At 36.8% G+C, this 20134-nt stretch overlaps 2 protein-coding genes across 2 annotated transcripts; one reads left to right on the top strand and one right to left on the bottom strand.

Annotated features, from left to right (window-relative positions):
• Positions 1–2256: 2256 nt before the first annotated feature.
• LOC122304453 (proteoglycan 4-like) lies at positions 2257–4529 on the top strand. Its single transcript, XM_043116728.1, has 2 exons — positions 2257–2398; positions 2533–4529. The coding sequence occupies exons 1-2, from the start codon at positions 2257–2259 to the stop codon at positions 4527–4529; spliced, it is 2139 nt and encodes a 712-aa protein (XP_042972662.1).
• A 2289-nt stretch (positions 4530–6818) lies between these two features.
• Positions 6819–8718, bottom strand: LOC122303154 (protein PSK SIMULATOR 1). Its single transcript, XM_043114781.1, has one exon. It carries the CDS (start codon positions 8447–8449, stop codon positions 7046–7048), a length of 1404 nt encoding a protein of 467 aa, XP_042970715.1. The 5' UTR covers positions 8450–8718; the 3' UTR covers positions 6819–7045.
• Between the last annotated feature and the right edge of the window lie 11416 nt (positions 8719–20134).

The raw sequence follows: 20134 nt of genomic DNA on the forward strand, positions 1-20134 counted from the left end.
ACACATCAAGATACATATTAACTAACAAAACTCAACATCAACAACAACTAAATAACTCCGTCCTCAAATCTATCCGACCCCGACTCTTCAGATTCAGTTTGAAATAACCAATCAGTCACAAATTTATTGTAAAAGTAATAATATATTTAAATCTAAAATGAAGTTTGACAAATACTTACAGTGTTATATAATAATTTCTGAACGATCAACGAGTTGAAAAGGGTGAAGAAAAAAAAACGTAATAGTGTAAAAATACTGTGTCCATGGGTTGTAAAATACCCACTTTTGAATGAGGATGAACCAAGACTTGAAATTGATAAGAAATGACTTAGAAGTGTTTATGAAACTAATGGAAGTGAGGGTTAGTTGTGGGTAGTGGCGAAAATGGTGGTGGAAATCCAAAATGCCAAAAACGGAAAGTGGGGTCGTGGGGGCTGCTCCAGCGATGGATCGGAACTAGAAATAGATGGTTTAGGACAGCAAGAGGTCGGTGATGAAGTGATGAAAAGATGGTAGCCGGAGGTGGAACGACGGCGGCGGAATGGCCCAAAAGCCGTGCGATGTGGAGAAGTTCGTGGGGGCAAATGGCGGTTTCGATGAAGGTGAAATTTGGTGGGGATGATCACCGGTCGGAGGGGAAGAAATTTGAGTGGGCAGTGCAAGTCACGATGCCGGCGAATAGCGGCTCTGGGTGGAAGAAGAAAACGGCAAGAAATGGAGGAGAGAGAGACGTGCGCACGGGGAGAGAAAAACTGGAGGAAAGAAGTGGAGAAAAAGAAAGAGAAAGGAAAAAGAAAAAGATAAAAGGAAAAGATGGAAAAAAAAAATGAGGTCCAGTCCTCATCTCTGGACTTCAGAAACTGATTCGACGAAAATAACTTTAAAGGCTATAAATCAAATAAAATAATTTAAACACAACATCTAACTAAAATATAATAAATAACTTGTAAATACTAATAACAAAATTTTAAATCCAAAAACAAACTAAAATAAATTAAACAGTAATTTAAATTCAAAACAATAATTAATATTAAGAAAGCTCTATAAAATAAATTTTACAACTAAATAAATTCAATTAAAATACAATAATTTAAATAAAGGAACCAATATTTTAATTAAATTAAAATATTCTTTCAATAAAAACACACGTAAAAATAGGTATTACATAAAATTTGACTAAAAGTTAAGGTTTTGACTATTAGAGATATTAATTTACATTAGACTATCTCTTTTAAAATCAAATTAATAATATAATATTAGATATTTTAATAATAACCTTTTTTTTTCAAATACACTCAATATATTAATTAATAATTTAATTTTTACTTAAAATTATTATCTTCCAACTATTATTTTTCTCAACCTAATTATCTAACAAACACATTTTGTCAATTTAGAGAATATTTCTAAAGTAAAATATTATTTTAGAGATGAATAATAATTAGCCAAACTTGAAAAATTGTTTGACTTTACTGTAGCTTAAAAGTGAAGCATTGGATTTGAAGGAGACCACTTTAATAAAAATTAGCCAAAATTTGACTAGGCACTTGGCAAGTGCTCTTAGTATATACTTAGTACTACATGCAATATAGCTCTTTTTTAGATAGTAAAAATGTTTCACTTCATCTCATTTTATTATTATAATTTTTTTAAAATTTAATATAAAATATAATAAATAATTTAATTTTTTTAAATCTCAAAATAATAATATTATTATAAATTAATAATATTATTAAAAAAATAATATTTTAATAATATTTATTTAACTTTCATTTCAATTTATTTCATCTCAACTGTCGAAACTAAATGATTTTGGGGTCTATTACCAATTGCACGGCCATTCAAGAGTGTTGATATCTTTCATTTAAGCTCTCAAGATTAGATAAATTCTCGAGAGAATATTGATGCCGAAATACATTTCCTTTCAGTCAGTTGACATACTGACTCTACGACTTATCCTCATTGACATCAGTGGAGTACTCAAAGTATCATCCATGTGGAAAGTTGGAGTACTGCGCGCATGCCCCCTTCCTCGAATCTTAATACTCTTAGCTACAATACAAACGTATCGCATAGATGGACTGTAAAATATACTTTAAATGCCTTTCAGAGATTAGATGAGGAGAGCAGACAAAAGAAGAACAAATAGATTCTTGCCTGCCAGCACAAGTTCAAGTACCATAGTTCACCAACATCTAGAAGAAGCCTCAAAACAGTACCACAGAGAAATGGAAACCCCAAGGCAACTTAAACGAGATGCTAGACTTACCGGACAAGGAAAACCTGTCTGAGGGAATCCCAGACATGTCTTTACACCCTACGAAGGCAAAGAAGCAAGAGGAAAGTGCCAGTTTCAAGGCACAAAACAATTTGAAGCCCCAAAAATTGTCCAAGCTAGGTATCAAATGCATACCTATATGTATATATATAGACCGTCATATGCACTAAACATTTAATAATCACCTTCAAGCTTGGAAACAACCAAACACCATCTACTTCTCTTAATCTTAGATTTTTTTTCCTTCATGGCAGACCAAAGGCAAACATTCCGTTTTCGTCTCCCTTGGCAATCAGTAACAAGTTCTCAACCTCCTCCGCTACGTCCTACTACCGAATCACGACCCTCTCGTCCTGCACCTGAAATCCAAACGCCTGCTCAAACTGCCACTGCTGTCCCCATTCGACCACCATTTAGGTCCGTAGGGATAGCCCCGGCGGTACAGCCCCAGGCACAAGTACCACAAAGAACTGAACCCCAGCCATCATCACAGTTCCGTACAGCCACCGAATTACTTCAAGCCACTCCTGAGCCAGTACCTCAATCCCAAGCTGGGGGCTCCGTGCCCTCGTCACCATCTCGCACATCTCAAATCCAACCAGCATCGGGGACATCCCTTAATCCGCCTTGGTCTCCATCTCGTCTTTTCTCTCAACCTACTGGCCTAACGACATCACAACCAACTGGTGCGACTACATTACAACCCACTCCCGAGCCAGCACCTCAATCCCGTGCTGCGGGCTCCGTGCCCTCGTCACCAACTCGCACATCTCAAATCCAACCAGCATCGGGGACATCCCTTAATCCGCCTTGGTCTCCATCTCGTTTTTTCTCTCAACCTACTGGCGTAACGACATCACAACCAACTGGTGCAACTGCATTACAACCCACTCCAGAGCCAGCACCTCAATCCCGTGCTGCGGGCTCCGTGCCCTCGTCACCATCTCGCACATCTCAAATCCAACCAGCATCAGGGACATCCCTTAATCCGCCTTGGTCTCCATCTCGTTTTTTCTCTCGACCTACTGGCCAAACGACATCACAACCAACTGGTGCAACGACATCAATTCAAGTTGTCTCTCAGCCTACACTCACTGCAACTCAGCCCCCATCTTTTCTCCCTGAGAAAGAATCAAAACCAGTGGTTTCACATCCACTTTCTCAAGAACCTCAACCAAAGGCACAAGTACCATCTGAAGATATTTTTGTTTCCCAGAAACAAACCCCAATTGAAACCTCATCTCAACTAGATGGAGTGGTGACACGGCCAACAAAAGTTTTCCTAACTACTGATCAACCCCAGAAGACAGATTCTGATGCCAAGACAAAGTCAGAGGAAAGGGAAGGAGAGAAGAAAGTAGTGCGAGGAATAACTGAAACACAGACTAAAGACCTAGTAAGTGGTGCATTTCAAGCAAAACAAAAGCCGAAGCCGGAGCCGGAGAAGGAAGAAACTTTTGACAGAAAGGAGGCAATATACCCCACCAGTTCTAGTGCAAAACAGATCAGCACTACAAGTTCAAAGCATCCGAAGGATAAGAAAATATCAAGCAAATCAACTACACAAAGGCCGAGTACAGTTGTCTCCGACGGGGCACAGCTTCCACTGCATGAAGCGGTAAGGGGAGATATTTTTAAGCATCTTCAAAAGCTGACCACTAGCTATCCGATTGATGAAAAACCAGTCAGTGTCATAACCATAGCTGGTGGAAATGAAGGAGCATCAATGCATTTAGCCTTAGAGTCGGCCGAAAAAGAAGGAAGGGTCCACATGCAGCGAGGTTACAAGCTCAGTCCAACTGAGAGCACTGAAGCCACTGCTGATGGAGAGGAGAGCTCCAAGGCTAAGAGATCCGAAAATCCAATCACAAAAGAAAAGCCGCCATCAAGAGCATACGTCAATAGCAACGTACAGAGCGTCAACAACTCGATTTTGTTGGACCATTCCATCACCGAAAGGAATCCTGGCGTCCAGTTGGTTTTATCCAATGAAGAAGAAGAACCGGTCAAATCAAGTACTGGTAAACCGGAGCCTCTTGAAACACGCAAGGCCGAATCCAACATCACCCCAGCCGAGAAGCATACATATGAGCCAACCGTAGAAAGACAGTGCCTGATGACAGGGCTTTTCATGGAGCCAACTCCAAGTGACTCAGACCCAGAGAACGCTGGAAAGCCTCCAGCTGATCGTGGTTACGAAACTGACAGTGGGGGGGAGACGGACAAAGATAAAGAGATTGGGATACTCTGATCAAGTGCAATATTACGAGCTTGTTGGTATCTGCTTACAGACAAAGAAATTAATATACATATACATATATATATATATATATATGTTTGTTCGATCGAGGTGAATAAAGTGCTGTTACATGATGCATAATGTAATAAGGATATTTGCTATTAATTAAAAATTCACCATGTTATGCTTTCTACTCTGTTTTAGCTCCTTAATTTGTTGTTGAAGAAAATACGCATGCGTCGTCTACTACTCACGTGATATATATTAGCATCCTAACATCAATACTTTGATTTCTTATTTGGTGATTAAAGAAATATTTTTTTAATAATATTATATATTTTTTAAATGTATTAGAATAAAAAAAAAAAATGAAAGAAAGCAACTAATTTCCGCTAAATCAATGGTTTTGACTATGTTTATATATTCATTGTACGACATGTTTCCAAAAGATCTAGCTGCCGGCCTCAAGTGTTATATCAGCCGTTGAAAGTTTGTTCTAATCTTTGGGGACAGTCCAACAAATCAACAATTAACCGTACGTTGAAATGTTTTGGATTCAATCATATGGGCCCTGATGGTTGAATGAGACTCGAGGCCTACCCGGCCTTAATGGGCTTTAGATTTCGTAACAACAATCTTACCTCAATATGGGCTTTATTTTTAATTTAATGTTTAAGAAATGTTCATGGGCTAGCAGAGGTTTTTACACCCTTCTTCTAAAATAGGTTTCCTTGTATTAATAAAGGTTTAAACTTTCTATAATTGCTTCATTTTTTAATGGTTTTTATAATCCAATATATAAAGGTTGGAATCACAACCTCTATTCTAATACCATATAAAATTATTTATTGTTCTAAAAATTTAAATCGATAAAAATAAATAAATTTAATTATTTATATTATAAAAGCAACTAATTAGTTGGTTTAATTTCTCCGTAATTCATTCTTGTTTTTCTTAGAGGTGGACCTGGAAAATCTATCTATTAAACAAGAAAACAAAACATATCCCCATCTTTGAATCTTGAGAAGCAAAGAAGAAGTGGACTGGTCAGGCCGGAAAGAAACCCGAGAATACGAACAAAAGAGCTAGGTAGATAGGATTCATTAGATTATGAATATAAGTGGGTCATCACTTCTCGTGTCTTCTATTATCTTTTTGATGTTACGGGAAATTAATTAATTGTTTGTAAAATGATGGTCACAAGGGCCCTAAAAGGACACAAAAGAGGAAAAGGCCAGGGGAACATATTCGTGAAACTTGGGTCAATAAGGCAGAACCTGTGGTTTGGGATCTAATGAGCTGTATTTGATTTTTTTTTTTTTTAAATACAAATAAAAAAATAAAAAAGATGCTATCATTATAATTATTGGATGCCAAAAGCCTAGATGGACTGCCCTATATATATACCTTATTTATTATCTGTTCTTAGCTACGATTAATTAATTAATTTATTTATTAATCAACGCAGTGGCTACGGCGCTGTTGAGCATACAAATTTTGTGATACTCTTTTTTTTTTTTTTTCTTTTTTCTTTTTATTAAAGGAGGTGGGAGTTTTAAACCTAAACTTTTTATTTAAAGAACCGGATCATATGTTATCATGGAAATACTAATCCACACTGAAATCCCGAAAAGCTCGTAAGAAAGCTAGATGTATAGGAACAATTGTGACTGCAATTTCACCATGGCTTCTCAAAATGCAACGCTGATCAACTCAAACAGAAATATTCCAGAATAGCTTTTTTTTTTTTAATTTTTTATAATATTATTCTGTACCAAATTTACGCAGTACCAACAGTGAAGTCTCTCCTTAATGGAGAAGAAGGGTCATGAATCAATGATGAAGAAATTAGGGGTTAAGTGGCGTTGGTTCTCAAATTGTAGTGTAGGCAAATTTTAGTCTCCACTTGCATTAATTATTTGATTGAAAGAGAAATAGTGTGAGTCCAACCATCCATCATCATATAATAGATTTGAAAGATTCCCTGGAAAAATCACTACGCTTGGGAACTAGGTGATCGAAAGGGCCCACCATCTAGCTCAACCCAACCACTTGAACTACATCACGCTAGCTCGTTCGTACTCATGAATCTGGATCAATCAAGTTTATTTATCCAACGTTGCTAATATAGTATAATTATAATATATATGATTATTACATCCAAGAGAATAAATAAATAAATAAAATGACCATGATTCATAAACAATAACGACCAAATTCATGAGGAATAATTTCACATGACTGCCTAACAAAAAAATAAAATCACATGACGGAGATAATATATTGTAGTTGAAAGCCCTCTTGCATTAATTGTTTGGATTACTCAAAATCATTATATGATGATCATTTACATGCATTATTTATAATTACCATATACAGAGATCCGGGTTAGAAGCAAAACAAACCCTCAAAGATCGTACTAATTAAACAAAATTTAAACCAAAATCAACCATGATGAAATATTAGAGATAAAATTAGAACCAAAAAAGAAGAAATTAAGAAATTAAAGGAAAACCATCTCCGGCCCTTTAGCCGGAATTCTTCGCATTCAAGATCATCCCATTGAAGTTGGTGGATTCGAACAGGGCCTTAGCAGTCATCTCCCTCTCGAACTTCCAAATGTAGTTCAGTCCCACTAATAGCTCGGTAATGGCAGCCTCGGTCTTCTCCTTGTTCGCAAAAAATAGCGTCTGCAGAAGCATCACGTTCGTTTTGGGCAACAAAGTTTGTTGCTCAAAGCTCCTTTCACTTTGCCATTTTATCATATTATGTGCTAATGGTGACAACCAACCCAAGATCCTTCCCAAGGCCTCCCTCCACTCCCCAGCAAGAACCGGATCGCTCGCCGAAAACCCCGCGGATCCCTTCAACCTATCCCTCAGCATCGAACGTATACTGCTTGGTAACATTGTATAAAGATCATCCCTGGCATCCAGACCGACCAATTGTGGTGACTTGATCATCTTCTCCATCACTATGATCAAATTCGAGTAGTGTAGGGCTAAAGCTGCGGCGCCTAGCGTAGTTGCTGGGGGCTTTAGGAGCTTGGAGTTGGACTCGAAAAACCCATCAGCCAAATCTTTCTTTTCCTCAAGTTTTGAGCTTTTCATTAATGGCCCTGACACGTAAAGGCAAGAACTTGGGTTGTGATCCGAGGGGTGGACAGTGGCCGAAGCTGAGAGACTGCGAGTCAGAGACTCTGGACATGTTCCTATGCCGAAAACTAGTTTGATCCTTGCCAAAATAGTGAAAATAGACCGTGCAAGCAGGGAAACAACAGTATCAAAGCTTCGGTTCCATATTGATCTCTCTTTAAGATACTTGATTTCCTGTCGTTGCCAGTAAATCTTCTGCTGAAGCTCAGAAATTGTTGATTCTTTTTCCTGACACTTGACTAACGATTTGCTTAACCCAGTTTCCATGACAGAAAGCTCATCCATTTCTCTATGTAGCGTGGCCGTGAGAGTGACGTATCTGTCCATCTTCTTGATTCTAGCTTCCATTTCTTTCAAGCTTAGAACCCAACTATGAGGGTCGCGTCCCCAGTTGGCGAACTCATCAAACAAGCGCTCGAAGCACCGGAGACTCGGTTCCTCGCATTTCTTGCTTATTCTGGATACCGATTTGGCGACAAGTCTGAGATTCTCAGAAAACTCCGCGCACGCGAGGCCGAGGAGGAAAGCTTCGTCGTTGGATACGATCTTGTGGACTCCCTCGAGAGAGATAGACTCGTTGCGGAGGCGGCCTATGTTCTTGTCCAAGAGGGATTGCCATAGGTGAAGGAGTTTGGACATGAGGCCAGCAATCTCGAAGGCTAAAACGCCGACGTTGGACTTCTTTATCAGTCTTGGGTTCGGTGCGGCGGGTCGCACCACCTCAAAACTGTTTGATATCGCCGTCTTTACCTTAATTAGCCAAGTTTCGAAGGCCATAATTAGATTGTATGTATGTGTATATGGCGAAGATTAACAATTAAACAAAACGAAAAAAAAAAAAAAAGGAATTTTTCTAAGGAGGAGGAAGAGGAAGCTGGTATGTTTTCTTTTGATGCATATATGCGTTTGATCAGAGAGAAATAATTGGAGAGAGGCCGGAGTTGCAGAGAGATAAGAATAGAAGAGGAGGTAGAAGATGCAGCAGGTGTCTAGGCTCGTGGGATGTTTGATAGCGTTACAAACTTACACATATGGGCTAATAAGAGAAGAGAAACCTCTGAAAGGGAGAGAGATGGTCCACCCACATGCATTGCGAGCGTGTGATTCAAATTATAATTTGAGGGTATTTTGTCTTTTGTGATTGGAGATTCAGACGCCTATGAAGAGCGTAGAACTTTCTTCAGAGCTCCATGTTATGTTTTTCGATGAAAATTATAATAATTTACCATCTGATCAGTCGGTAAGAGAAACTTTTCTCTGAGGTGTGTGGAATGTGGATGCACGAAAACACTTTCTTAGATGCTGTTTTTGTCTAAATTGAGGGCCACATCATCATTGGCATTTTCCCGGCCCTTTGATCTCTCTCTCTCTCTCTCTAAAGGATTGATTTTTTCTTGCTAATCTCAAACATCGATCATGTGCTGGAGCTTTCATTGGAGAAAAAACAAGTAATGATTCGACGAATTCCATTTGCTGTAAATGGCTTAAAAGGCCAGCCTTCATTGGTTGAAATTAAGATCCAAATCTTCAACTCCATTTGACTTAATCCCCTTGTACGTACCACGTCTACGAGCCAATAATTGTGATCATGGTGAATTCAATTATATTCAAGTATGTGGCAATTATTATGATCATATTCTCTCCTACTAAAATAGGTCAATCAGTTTATCAGAATTGACCCTCTTAAGGCTAATTTCTGAAATCGATATACATGATATATCGCCTTTAATTGTTCGTGGGATTTACACAAACAATAATATCGAGTCTTTACCCTAATTAATTTAGAGATTTATGAAGATCAATTAATTAATTACACTGCTTTTTCTAAACTGAAAGCCTGAAATGAGACTCAGAAAGTTTAGAGTACTACGCGGTGCATTAAATGTGATTTGAGAAAAGAGGATTGTATTTACCCTCTTTCTCTTTTCTGAGCAAAAAGTACTGTATTTTTGTACTCCTGCATGCATGAGCGCTTTCATGTAATTCCTTGGCTAGCTATATGATCTATACTGCATGCCAACAGTACTATATCTGGCTATATATTATATATGCATGCATCAAGAACGTGTCATTAGTTAGCTATATATATAGTGATCAGGCAGTCTATTAATTGATCAGTTTCTAAGCATTAATTGGTCCTAGCTTGCTAGTCAATCATGCTTTTATAACTGCATGGTACATTATTATTATATATACGTTGATTATAATGATTGAAATATGCATGTTATTTCAAGTCTACCTAAAAAAATATTTGGTTTTTATCCAGAAAACCCGCGCATGTTCGACCATATGCAATTGAGAAATATACGGAACTCCGGTCCTCAATTTGACATGAACTAATGATAGCTAGCTAGCTAGGATCTAATTTTTAGTTCTTTTTGAATATTTTGTATTTTTATGAAGTAGAACCGAACCCGTATTCTCTCTGATTTTAAGCGAGGATCGAAGAGATCATATACAAGCTAAAAATAAAATGAAAAACACAACATACCAAAAGATCAAAAACAACTTAGCTTACATATTATGCCTAGCTAGCTAATTGAGTTCAGACGTCAAGTGCTTTTGAATCCCCAAGTATTAATTAATTATTAGTTACTGCATATCCAAATTATTTAGAAATTAGGCAGCTAGCTAGCTAGCAGATCATATTGCTAGCTAATTGAATGGACTAAACCTCGTGAGGGACGTACGTTGACTTTGAAGAGATATCATCATGTGGAGGAGATGGTGCGAATTAAGGCATAAAAATATATATGGTGGTAGCATGCTATATATATAGTATAGGCATAATGTTACATATAATATATAGTAAGGACAATATGTGCTATCTTTTTGGGTGGGAATAAAAAAGGAAAATCCACTAGTTTTACTCATAATTCATACCGCCACATGGTTAGTGGGTACATGTTTGTTGGGTTGGTGGATTTTTGGGTTTATCAATTTATAGTCAAGAGGTTGGGGGGGAACATGAGAACATAAAGAGATTATATATATATACACACACAATTTGACCCCTTCTGAAATTAGTGTGAGGATGAGGGCCGGGAGCTGGCTTCTACTTGATGATCTCCAAAGGTACTTTCTTTTTTACCTTTGCCTACCAATGGAAGGGCAGTGGACGATTTCCTTGTTTACTTGTCGGAAAATGAATAGGCAGCCATGAGCCCATCCTTCATTTCCATATCTCGATAAGGGTGCCTCATGAAAAACAATTCATGAGTAGGCTAAACTCATACCCCCCCTCTCCCTGTCTCTCTCTCTTTCTCTAAGTTGTTTGATTTTCTTTCCCTCCTGTCTAAACAAAAAAACACTCTCCCCAAGTTGTCTTATTGTATTTTACTAATTGAATAGCGCCAATATATATACTTCATGCAGGAAATCGATCAATATGTTGATCGAATCTTGGCATTGAATAATTTGGAGTGTGATTGCGCCCTTGCAAGCGTGTGATACAGGGAAAAAAAAAACAATAATAAATGAAAATTAGAAATTAAGAAAAATGAGTACTACGTACGTACTAAAACTAGTACGTACTGTCGATCAGTATGATATCGATCGGTTATTGTACGTTGTAAATGAAATATCGTGCACCAAAAAGTGCTAGCTAGTACGCCATTTGCTAGAGGTCAATAATCGAAACATATAATTGAAATTAATTAATTATATGCATGGTAGCATTAAACTGATCTTTATATATAGACGCGAGTTGATGGATAATTTTGTTAACTGCTCTAAATTAAGGTCCCGGGATTTGCCGTAAATCAACAGGAAGATCGACAACAATGGTTAATCCGATGGCGAGCTCTTCAAGAATTGTTGGAAAAGGAAGCCTCCCTGCACTTGTGATAAGTACTGTGTAGACAGGCTCAAACGGGACATTTGCCACGCACCGAATGACTAGTTATCGATCAAAATGAAGATCCTGCAACGTAATATATATATATATATTAACGATCGAGCTTGATCTTCGAAACTCTAAATGTGATATTGTTCTTAATTTTAGTCAAACACAGGATCAATTGTAAAGAAAAGGGCTCTAGATTGTGATTTAGATCAAATAAATAATTAAGATAATGGTTTCGGAATGTCTTTTTCTCCGTATGCAATGTACCATGTACTCGATCTGCAAACTCTAAGAAGATCTTAGGACGTACGTTGTCAACCCGGCTAGTAAGCTGATGATCAGGAACTTGGTATAGTATTATCACGCAATCCAAGCATGCAGCACTATCATTTGAAAATTGAAATGGCCGTCCAGTGACTTACTATATTAATTAATATATGAACGATTCGATTCCTCACCTGAAATTAAAATAGATAGACTTTACTAACAACGATGCTAAATGCATGTACTCCGACATTATCTTTAATTACGACGATTAATGTTTCATAATTAGTTACTAGCTATAATTCTGTGAAATAAGATCGATCATTTTATTTATACAATGTACGTACATATGAAACATATTGTCTCACGGGTGTATGTTTCATATATGTTCCCAATACATTGGAGATCATATGTTGCGTTTACATGGCAATTACGTCTCAACGATCGCATCAAATATTCTAGAAAAAATAAATAAATAATAAAACAAAAGTACGTACCACCGGTACGTACTGCTTCAATTAATTGTAGGTAAAAAGTAAAAGATTCAGTATATATTATATATTCCATTTTGAGAGCAAGGTAGGACGTTAAGGGTGTTGATCGGTTAGAAAGCTAATGAAAGGGTTCCGAATTTCATGATGCTAGCTGGGAATTAAGCAAATTAATTGTGTGCAAAAAAACCTACAGATGGACCAATTAAAAAGTTGCTGATTATAATCAAGTATCGGGCGCCATGCGGACCAATCTGATTTCATGGGTGGCTGGGCGTGCTGGCTAGCTCCCGTGCTGCCACGCTCTTCAATCACTCGATAAGAAATCATGATGCATGCATGAAGTAAGTAGCTAGGGTTTTGATATTGGTCAGAACACAGCTGACTGATCATCATCATGATCTGATGGCACTATATATATATATATATGTATATCCATCCATATTCTTAGTGGGTGATGATGCCACTTCTTGCTAACATAGTCTTCCACACTTTCGACTCCTATCTATATAGTAAATGTCATTAATGGATATCAGTATATGTCATCACTGTTGAGAAAGTGATGCACTCGTCATGCTGGTGTAGGAAGGAATATTAATGATGTGTGTGTGCATGTGTGGAGGCATACATATATATATATATATATATATATATAAGGGTTGAAGAATTTAATTATGGATAATATGGAAGCTGCTAGGCCATGCATGTACTCGCAAATCTTTGGACCAGTACTGATCTTTTTTAAGGTCAAAATTGGCCGCTCTCTCTTGATGAATGTCTCCCATGCCACAACTTTATAAGGTGAATATGTCAATTGCACGATCTTTAGTTTTGGAATTTAAATATTTAGATTGCTGAAACCGTGAATTTCATGTTTTATATGTAGGTTACAGGATGAACGACATGATATTATTTGTATCTTGACTTCTGATCCCAAACCGACCTATATACATATATAGCTAGGATATGTAAGGCATGCAATACACGCACAGAGATCAGTTAGATAATGTTATTAATATTTTTATTTTATCATTTGACCAGAACTTTAGTAGCAAGGAAATCAAGTTATACATAGATCACTAACTATTTTTTTAAGAATATTTCATGAAGCAATTAGTAACTGCATGCGAAGAACAGAATACTTATTGTTTATTTTCTCATATATATATATATATATATATATATTAATTGTCGGAGACAAAGAGAGATCACGAATTAATTAATGCAATATCAATCATATATATAATTTAACTTGTTCTTACTTGGTATATATCCCATAATTATTTACTTTATTTGTCACTACTATATATGTTGCATGCACTTAAATCATGGCTCCTCTAATATCCCTCTAATATCTCAATCTTTTATCTATATATCTGAATAAGCGCTTTTTCGCGTTGGAATTTTGGAAAGGAAAATTCTTTTTATCATCCTCACACTTCACACACCACACTTATTTTAATTTTTTTATTATTTTTTTATAATAAATATGTAATGTGTAGATAATAAATATAATAATTTAATTAGTTTAATAAGAATAAAATGAAATAAAAAATAAAAAAAATAAAAAATATTATTTTAATATATAAAGTGTGTGGTGTGGGATGATGTGTAGCATTTCCCTTTTGAAAAAGTGGCCACTCCACTAAGGGAATGACTAGGATTCGAAATCTTCACCTATATATTGCATACAACGTACATATATACAAAACTAGATATGCATATCATGTGAAGGTGGCTGAGGAGGCATGAATAATGATCTTCATCCAAAGATTACCACGAAGTAGGAAGCTAACCGGGAAATTAGTGGGAAGAAACAGCAAAAGAGTTATAAATCAAGACCCTTCTCATATTTTCTTTTGGATCATGATCATCATCATTCTGTGCATAAAAAAGCTAGCATATATGGATCGACATTATCAACTCATATCTAATCGAAGATCGATTCTCGTCTGTACGAAAATGTGAAAAGATGGTACAAATGGCCACTGTACGTGCATGATCGACATTCGACAATACCCACCCTTTTTCTCAATCTCACAGATCGTTACTCTGCTTGCTTTTAAAAAAGCTTAGAAGAAATTTATACATTCATCTGTATGTGGGCTGCATTCGCTAGCGACACTTACTAGCTTGATATAATTCCCTATTAATCCTCTTTCTAAAGATCGAGGTGATCAAATCAACCAGAGAAAAAGAAAAGAAAAGAAAAGAAAAAGGAGCTCATGAACTGTGAGAGTCTCATATAGTGGGACAAAGCCAGCCACTTTGCCGAAATCATGGAATCTGGCAGAGTTTCTCAAACGTGGCTTTAAATTTCGACCCCTATGCGATGGATTTGAAGAAATGAAAGGCTCTGTTTTGATGTCAAAGTAGCATATTCCACCCACTGATTTTTTGCCTCTCTCTCTCTCTCTCTCTCTGTCTGATCTATTGATCTTGATGGCGACCTAAGTGTGCAATTACTAAGATCCCACTACCAAGTACTGCAATGCTTTTAGAAATTTAGAGTCCTCGGTTTGTAGATTGTCTAAGACTCTAAAGTGTGTTTTTGTAGCATAAGATACAATTAAAAATTAAATAAACAGAGGAAATTATATAATAATATATGCGCATGAAGAGGGAACACTCCATGGCCTCTCATTTATCAAATGTGGAGGGTTTTGTTCCACTTTTGTTAGACATTCCTTAAAGAAAAATGGACCCAAAACGAAAACACTTTAGAAACATCCCTCATGAAGATGATGGCTCTCTACCTATCCACCTTGCCCTATTGATGAACTGTGCGCACGTGTTTCATCATCATTGTACGTACGTGGTAGACCAAATTATTCTATAACACGCACGTGCATGAGGCCCCCCGGGACATGCCGGATGTAGGCCTGCGCGCGGCTGCATGAAGGATATTATATAAATTTATATAAAGACCTTCATCCGTCCAAAATAACCCAAAAAAAAAAAAAAAGATATTTTCATGTAAAAGATTAATTGATGGACGAACTTGATTTGTTTGGAAAATTGAATTTATGGTGTATATATAATATAATATAAGTGATCAAAAACCTCGAAGGAATCGATCGGATACATTAATTAAGAAGGTCCCAAATATTAATTATCTCTATAATATATAAATTGCAAAGTTAAATGATGAGATGACATGCAGTACTCATGCTTTATGTGATTTTGACTTTGCATTGGATTCATGCTATTAGTGACACGGAATAATTCATCCTAGCAAAAGAGAAAGGATCGATCAGCTTTATATAATATATATTGAAAAGGCCAAAGTAATAATTATAGGGTTTTTTTTTTTTTATTAATCTTGTTGGGAGGGAAGACAACATACATCATCATGATTTATATAGCTCAGACAGTACTATATAAATTAATTAATCATTTACTTGTTAATGGATTTATACAAATACCAATTGATAATTATATATAGAACAAGAATTAAGTCTTGAACAACCATAAATATATGATATAAGCTTTTTCTCTTTGAATTTGTCTATATTTTGCCTTTTTGTCTATTCCACTCAAAACTTAATCTCACATTAGATTATTAATCTAAAGTACTCTATATATTAATAAAATATTATAATTAATTTTATTTTATTTTATCTGATTTTTTGTTATCATATTTTGTAGTTACTACAAGAAAAATGAATTTTTATGATCAATTTATTGCAACGAAAAAGACTATTCACAACTAAAATTAGTTGTGAATAGTCTTTTTCGTTGCAATAAATTGGTCACAAAAATCCATTTTTCTTGTAGTGAGTTCTATCGGTTATATGTTAATTTGTAATCGAATAGAATATATTTTGTGTTAAGTTTCATAATTTATATTATGCGCTTTCTCTATGGTTTTATATTTAATAATGTAATATTGGTTATCTAGTTCATTCTAATTAAATTATTGTTTTTACTTCTATTTTCAATAGCCATTTAATAGTACTAATATCCAAAATTCGTTGATTGCTCGAGTCTAAAATTTCATATAAATGTCGTTGCACAGGATGAAATGACGAGAAAAGAGAGAACCTGATTATTTTGAATCAGGTCCAACAATTATATAAATCTATTATTATTATTTTCAATTATCCATCTAATTCTAGTTGTCTTTAGGTATTTTAAGCTCATTTTGTCGAATATTGGCAGCTTGCGACGTAAAAATGGCTCCAACTCCCAACAGAAAGACCCTTTACAGCCAATTCTGATTAAAGCGTGTTTGCGACAATTTTACATCGTCCATTCGTAATGAAATCATAGGATATGCATAGATTCAGAGGATTTAGGTGTGTTCCTTTTACTATACCCATCGACGGCCAAGCCCAGGTAACGACAGTTTAGAAAAGAAATATTACCAAAAATTATAAAAACAGAAAAAGACATCAAGACAAAAACAAAAACAAAAAACAAAAATGCTATCATATTATCCACCTACTACTTGAAATGAATTTTAACCTTGATGTACAGCAATGAAACAACAATGTCTCTTTCTTCTTTCACACATTAATATGATGCACAGCATCGTTATTTGACAGTTCTCACTTCATGAAACTAATGTCCACTCACTGGTTCCAAACTAAATTGTTTTTTTTCTTTTTTGATTACTGATTAGTAAAGAAGAAACTACTACTTCGTTCTTTAATTTCTCTGCCTAATCTCATCACTTTGATGCAAACCTTTTCTCCTTTTTTTTTTTTTTTTTTCTTTTGACGATCTCATTATTTAAGACTAATATCCACTCGTTGGTTGGAGAAGGATCAGCAGCTATCACCTCTTCAATAGCATATGTTGGGAATGGACCGAACAAACAAATGCTAAGTTGAAGCAAACAATAGCGGAAGCAACAAAAGAAATGACAATCACACAAAGAACACCAAGATTTAAGTAGTTCAGCTCAATGTGAGCCTACGTCCACTGTCGGGGTCGATTTCAAACGATTTCACTATGAACAAAAGATGGAGTACAAGAGTATTGATCACAAAAATCCTTAATCCTAAAGCCCCAATACACTCAATGGACTCTTAGGATTGTATACAAAAGGATTCTCAAAACTCTCTCAAGTTGGCTGCTGAAGGGCTCTTCAAAATGAAGAGAAAATGATGTATTTATAGCAAAAGGCGCTAATCAGAACATTCGCTCGAGCGGACGTCGAGCGGAGTGTCGAGCGCACGTTAGGGTTGCATTCTCGCTCGAGCGGACAGTCGAGCGGAGGTCGAGCGAAACTCTCTGGAAGATTTCGCTCGAGCGGACTGTCGAGCGGAGGTCGAGCGGAACTCTTTGGATGAGTTCGCTCGAGCGTCACTGTAGCAAATCCCAAATAACACATTTTCAGCAGGAAATCAAGCCAAACTCAACAAATCTCCACCTTGGCTTGAATTCCGTCAAGCCTAAACAAAAAACCATCAACCAAGAAATCGATTCCCACCAACAAATCACCAAAGGGGAATCATAAACCCCGAACACAACGTCTATCCTTGAAGAACTCAATTTCCACCCAAAAGTCTTCAACACCATAGACAATCTTGACCAAATCACAAGCTTGGTCCTAATGAAGAATCAACATCTTCACACAAAAGGCAACGCACCACTGAACAGACTGCTTACTTGAGCAACGGCTTCTGAATACATACGGAGGCTAACAACAAATATTCTCTGCCAAAGTAAGAACACCCCAAAGTCTGCACGAGCATATCCCAAAGGTGACTAAACTGTCTCCTCTATCTACCAGATGAAACTGTAGACTTACTCTCACTGTACGCCAATGCCAATATCAAAATCATACTTAATTTCAATAGCATGATCTAGAGTACCACCTGCACTCTATTGTGAAGCTCTCCCAGCAACTCCACCTTCTTGCTATAACCATGCTCTCCTTTCCTGTGGAAACAACAACTGAAAAACAAGTTGTAAAGAAGAGAAGGTTCACCCAATAGCAAGTTGTGTTGACTGCTTCACCCAAATCTGTAGACAAGCCTGGCAAATCCAAAAGCATACTACGGGCTCTCACACAAGAGTCCGTCTCATTCCATTCAACTACTCCATTTCTGTGGAGTGGACCCAATTGTATGGTATGAACAACGCTCTACCTTCTTGTCTGTAGATCACTAGCCTTCACAAATGCTTGAACACATCAAACACATCACAAAACAAAGATGAACAAATCCAGACTCTTCTTCAAATGGTCATCAACAAATATGAGTACAAACAGGGCACCACATCACACCAGATGTATACCCAAAAAATCACAAAGACATAAACTCCAGAAAAAACTGATTCAGCACTGCTTTACAAGAATACAATGCAAACAAACAAATCAAGTTTTTCTGTCTTCTGATTACACAAAGCAAAAAATTGCCTACTCATAAATGACCATACTCATTCATCCATATGGCACAATCACATGCGCCATAAATGAGTAATACCTGAATCTGGAACATCTGAAGGTGCTCCACCAATCACTGTACTGCCCTGAAGAAAATAAAGACCATCTGTCTTCTTCCCTGTCATTACCACCGAAGAGCCCTTGTAGACTCGAATGACTCCACCTCCAGCTGAATACTGGTAACCAAAGGAGTCAAGAATGCCCAAAGATATAAGATTTTTCTTCAAAGATGGAATATGCCGAACGTTAGACAAGGTTCTAACGATTCCATCATACATCTTAATCTCAACTGAACCAATCCCAACAATATCACAAGCCATATCATTTCCGACCAAAACGGAGTTACCGTTGATTGATTCATAGGTAGTGAACCAATCTATCCTGGAACACATATGGAATGTACAAGCTGAATCCATGACCCACTTGTTACCAAAGTGACCACTAAAGCTGCTGACTGCTAGGACAATATCAGAGTTGTTAGACTCAACGCTAACAACGTTGGAGGAACCTTTACTTTCCTCCTTCAATCTGGGACACTCATTCTTGTAATGACCAAACCTATGACAGTAGTGACATTTAACATTTTTCTTGTTAAATTTAGAGCTACCACTGGAACTACTCCCACCATAATCCGAACCTCTTCCACTAGATCTACCACCAGAGGAATATTTCACAAACAAACCATTGGCTTGATTGTTCGTGTCTTGTACACACAATTTTGTTCTCAACTCCTTAGAGTTCAAAGCAGATTTTACATCTACCAAGGAGATGGTATCTCTACCATACAACATTGAGCTCACAAAACTTTCAAATGATACCGGCAACGAACACAACAAAATTAATGCTTGATCCTCATCATCAAGCTTAATATCAATATTCCTTAGATCCATAATAGTTTTATTAAATTCATCTAGATGATCGGAAATAGGAGTACCTTCCCTCATCTTGAGAGTGTATAGTCGCTGCTTCAAATACAAACGGTTGGTGAGCGACTTTTTCATATACAAGCTCTCAAGCTTGGACCAAAGACCGGAAGCGGTCTCCTCATCAGCAACCTCCCTCAAAACTCCATCTGATAGTGACAACAAAATGGCACTATGTGCCTTCTCATCTTCTTCTCTTGACGATGCAGGAGAATCCTTGGATACCTTCACCTCCAAAGCTTTCGACAAACCTTGTTGTCGTAACAAAGCCTTCATCTTGATGCGCCATAAGCTAAAGCTGTTTTGACCGTCGAATTTCTCCACTTCAAACTTTACCATAGCCATTCCTCAAGATTTCAAAGAGCTTAACGCTCTGATACCAGTTTGTTGGGAATGGACCGAACAAACAAAGGCTAAGTTGAAGCAAACAATAGCGGAAGCAACAAAAGAAATGACAATCACACAAAGAACACCAAGATTTAAGTGGTTCAGCTCAATGTGAGCCTACGTCCACTGTCGGGGTCGGTTTCAAACGATTTCACTATG

Source organism: Carya illinoinensis, chromosome 3 (assembly GCF_018687715.1).
Source record: "Carya illinoinensis cultivar Pawnee chromosome 3, C.illinoinensisPawnee_v1, whole genome shotgun sequence".
NCBI classification, from domain to species: Eukaryota; Viridiplantae; Streptophyta; class Magnoliopsida; order Fagales; family Juglandaceae; genus Carya; species Carya illinoinensis.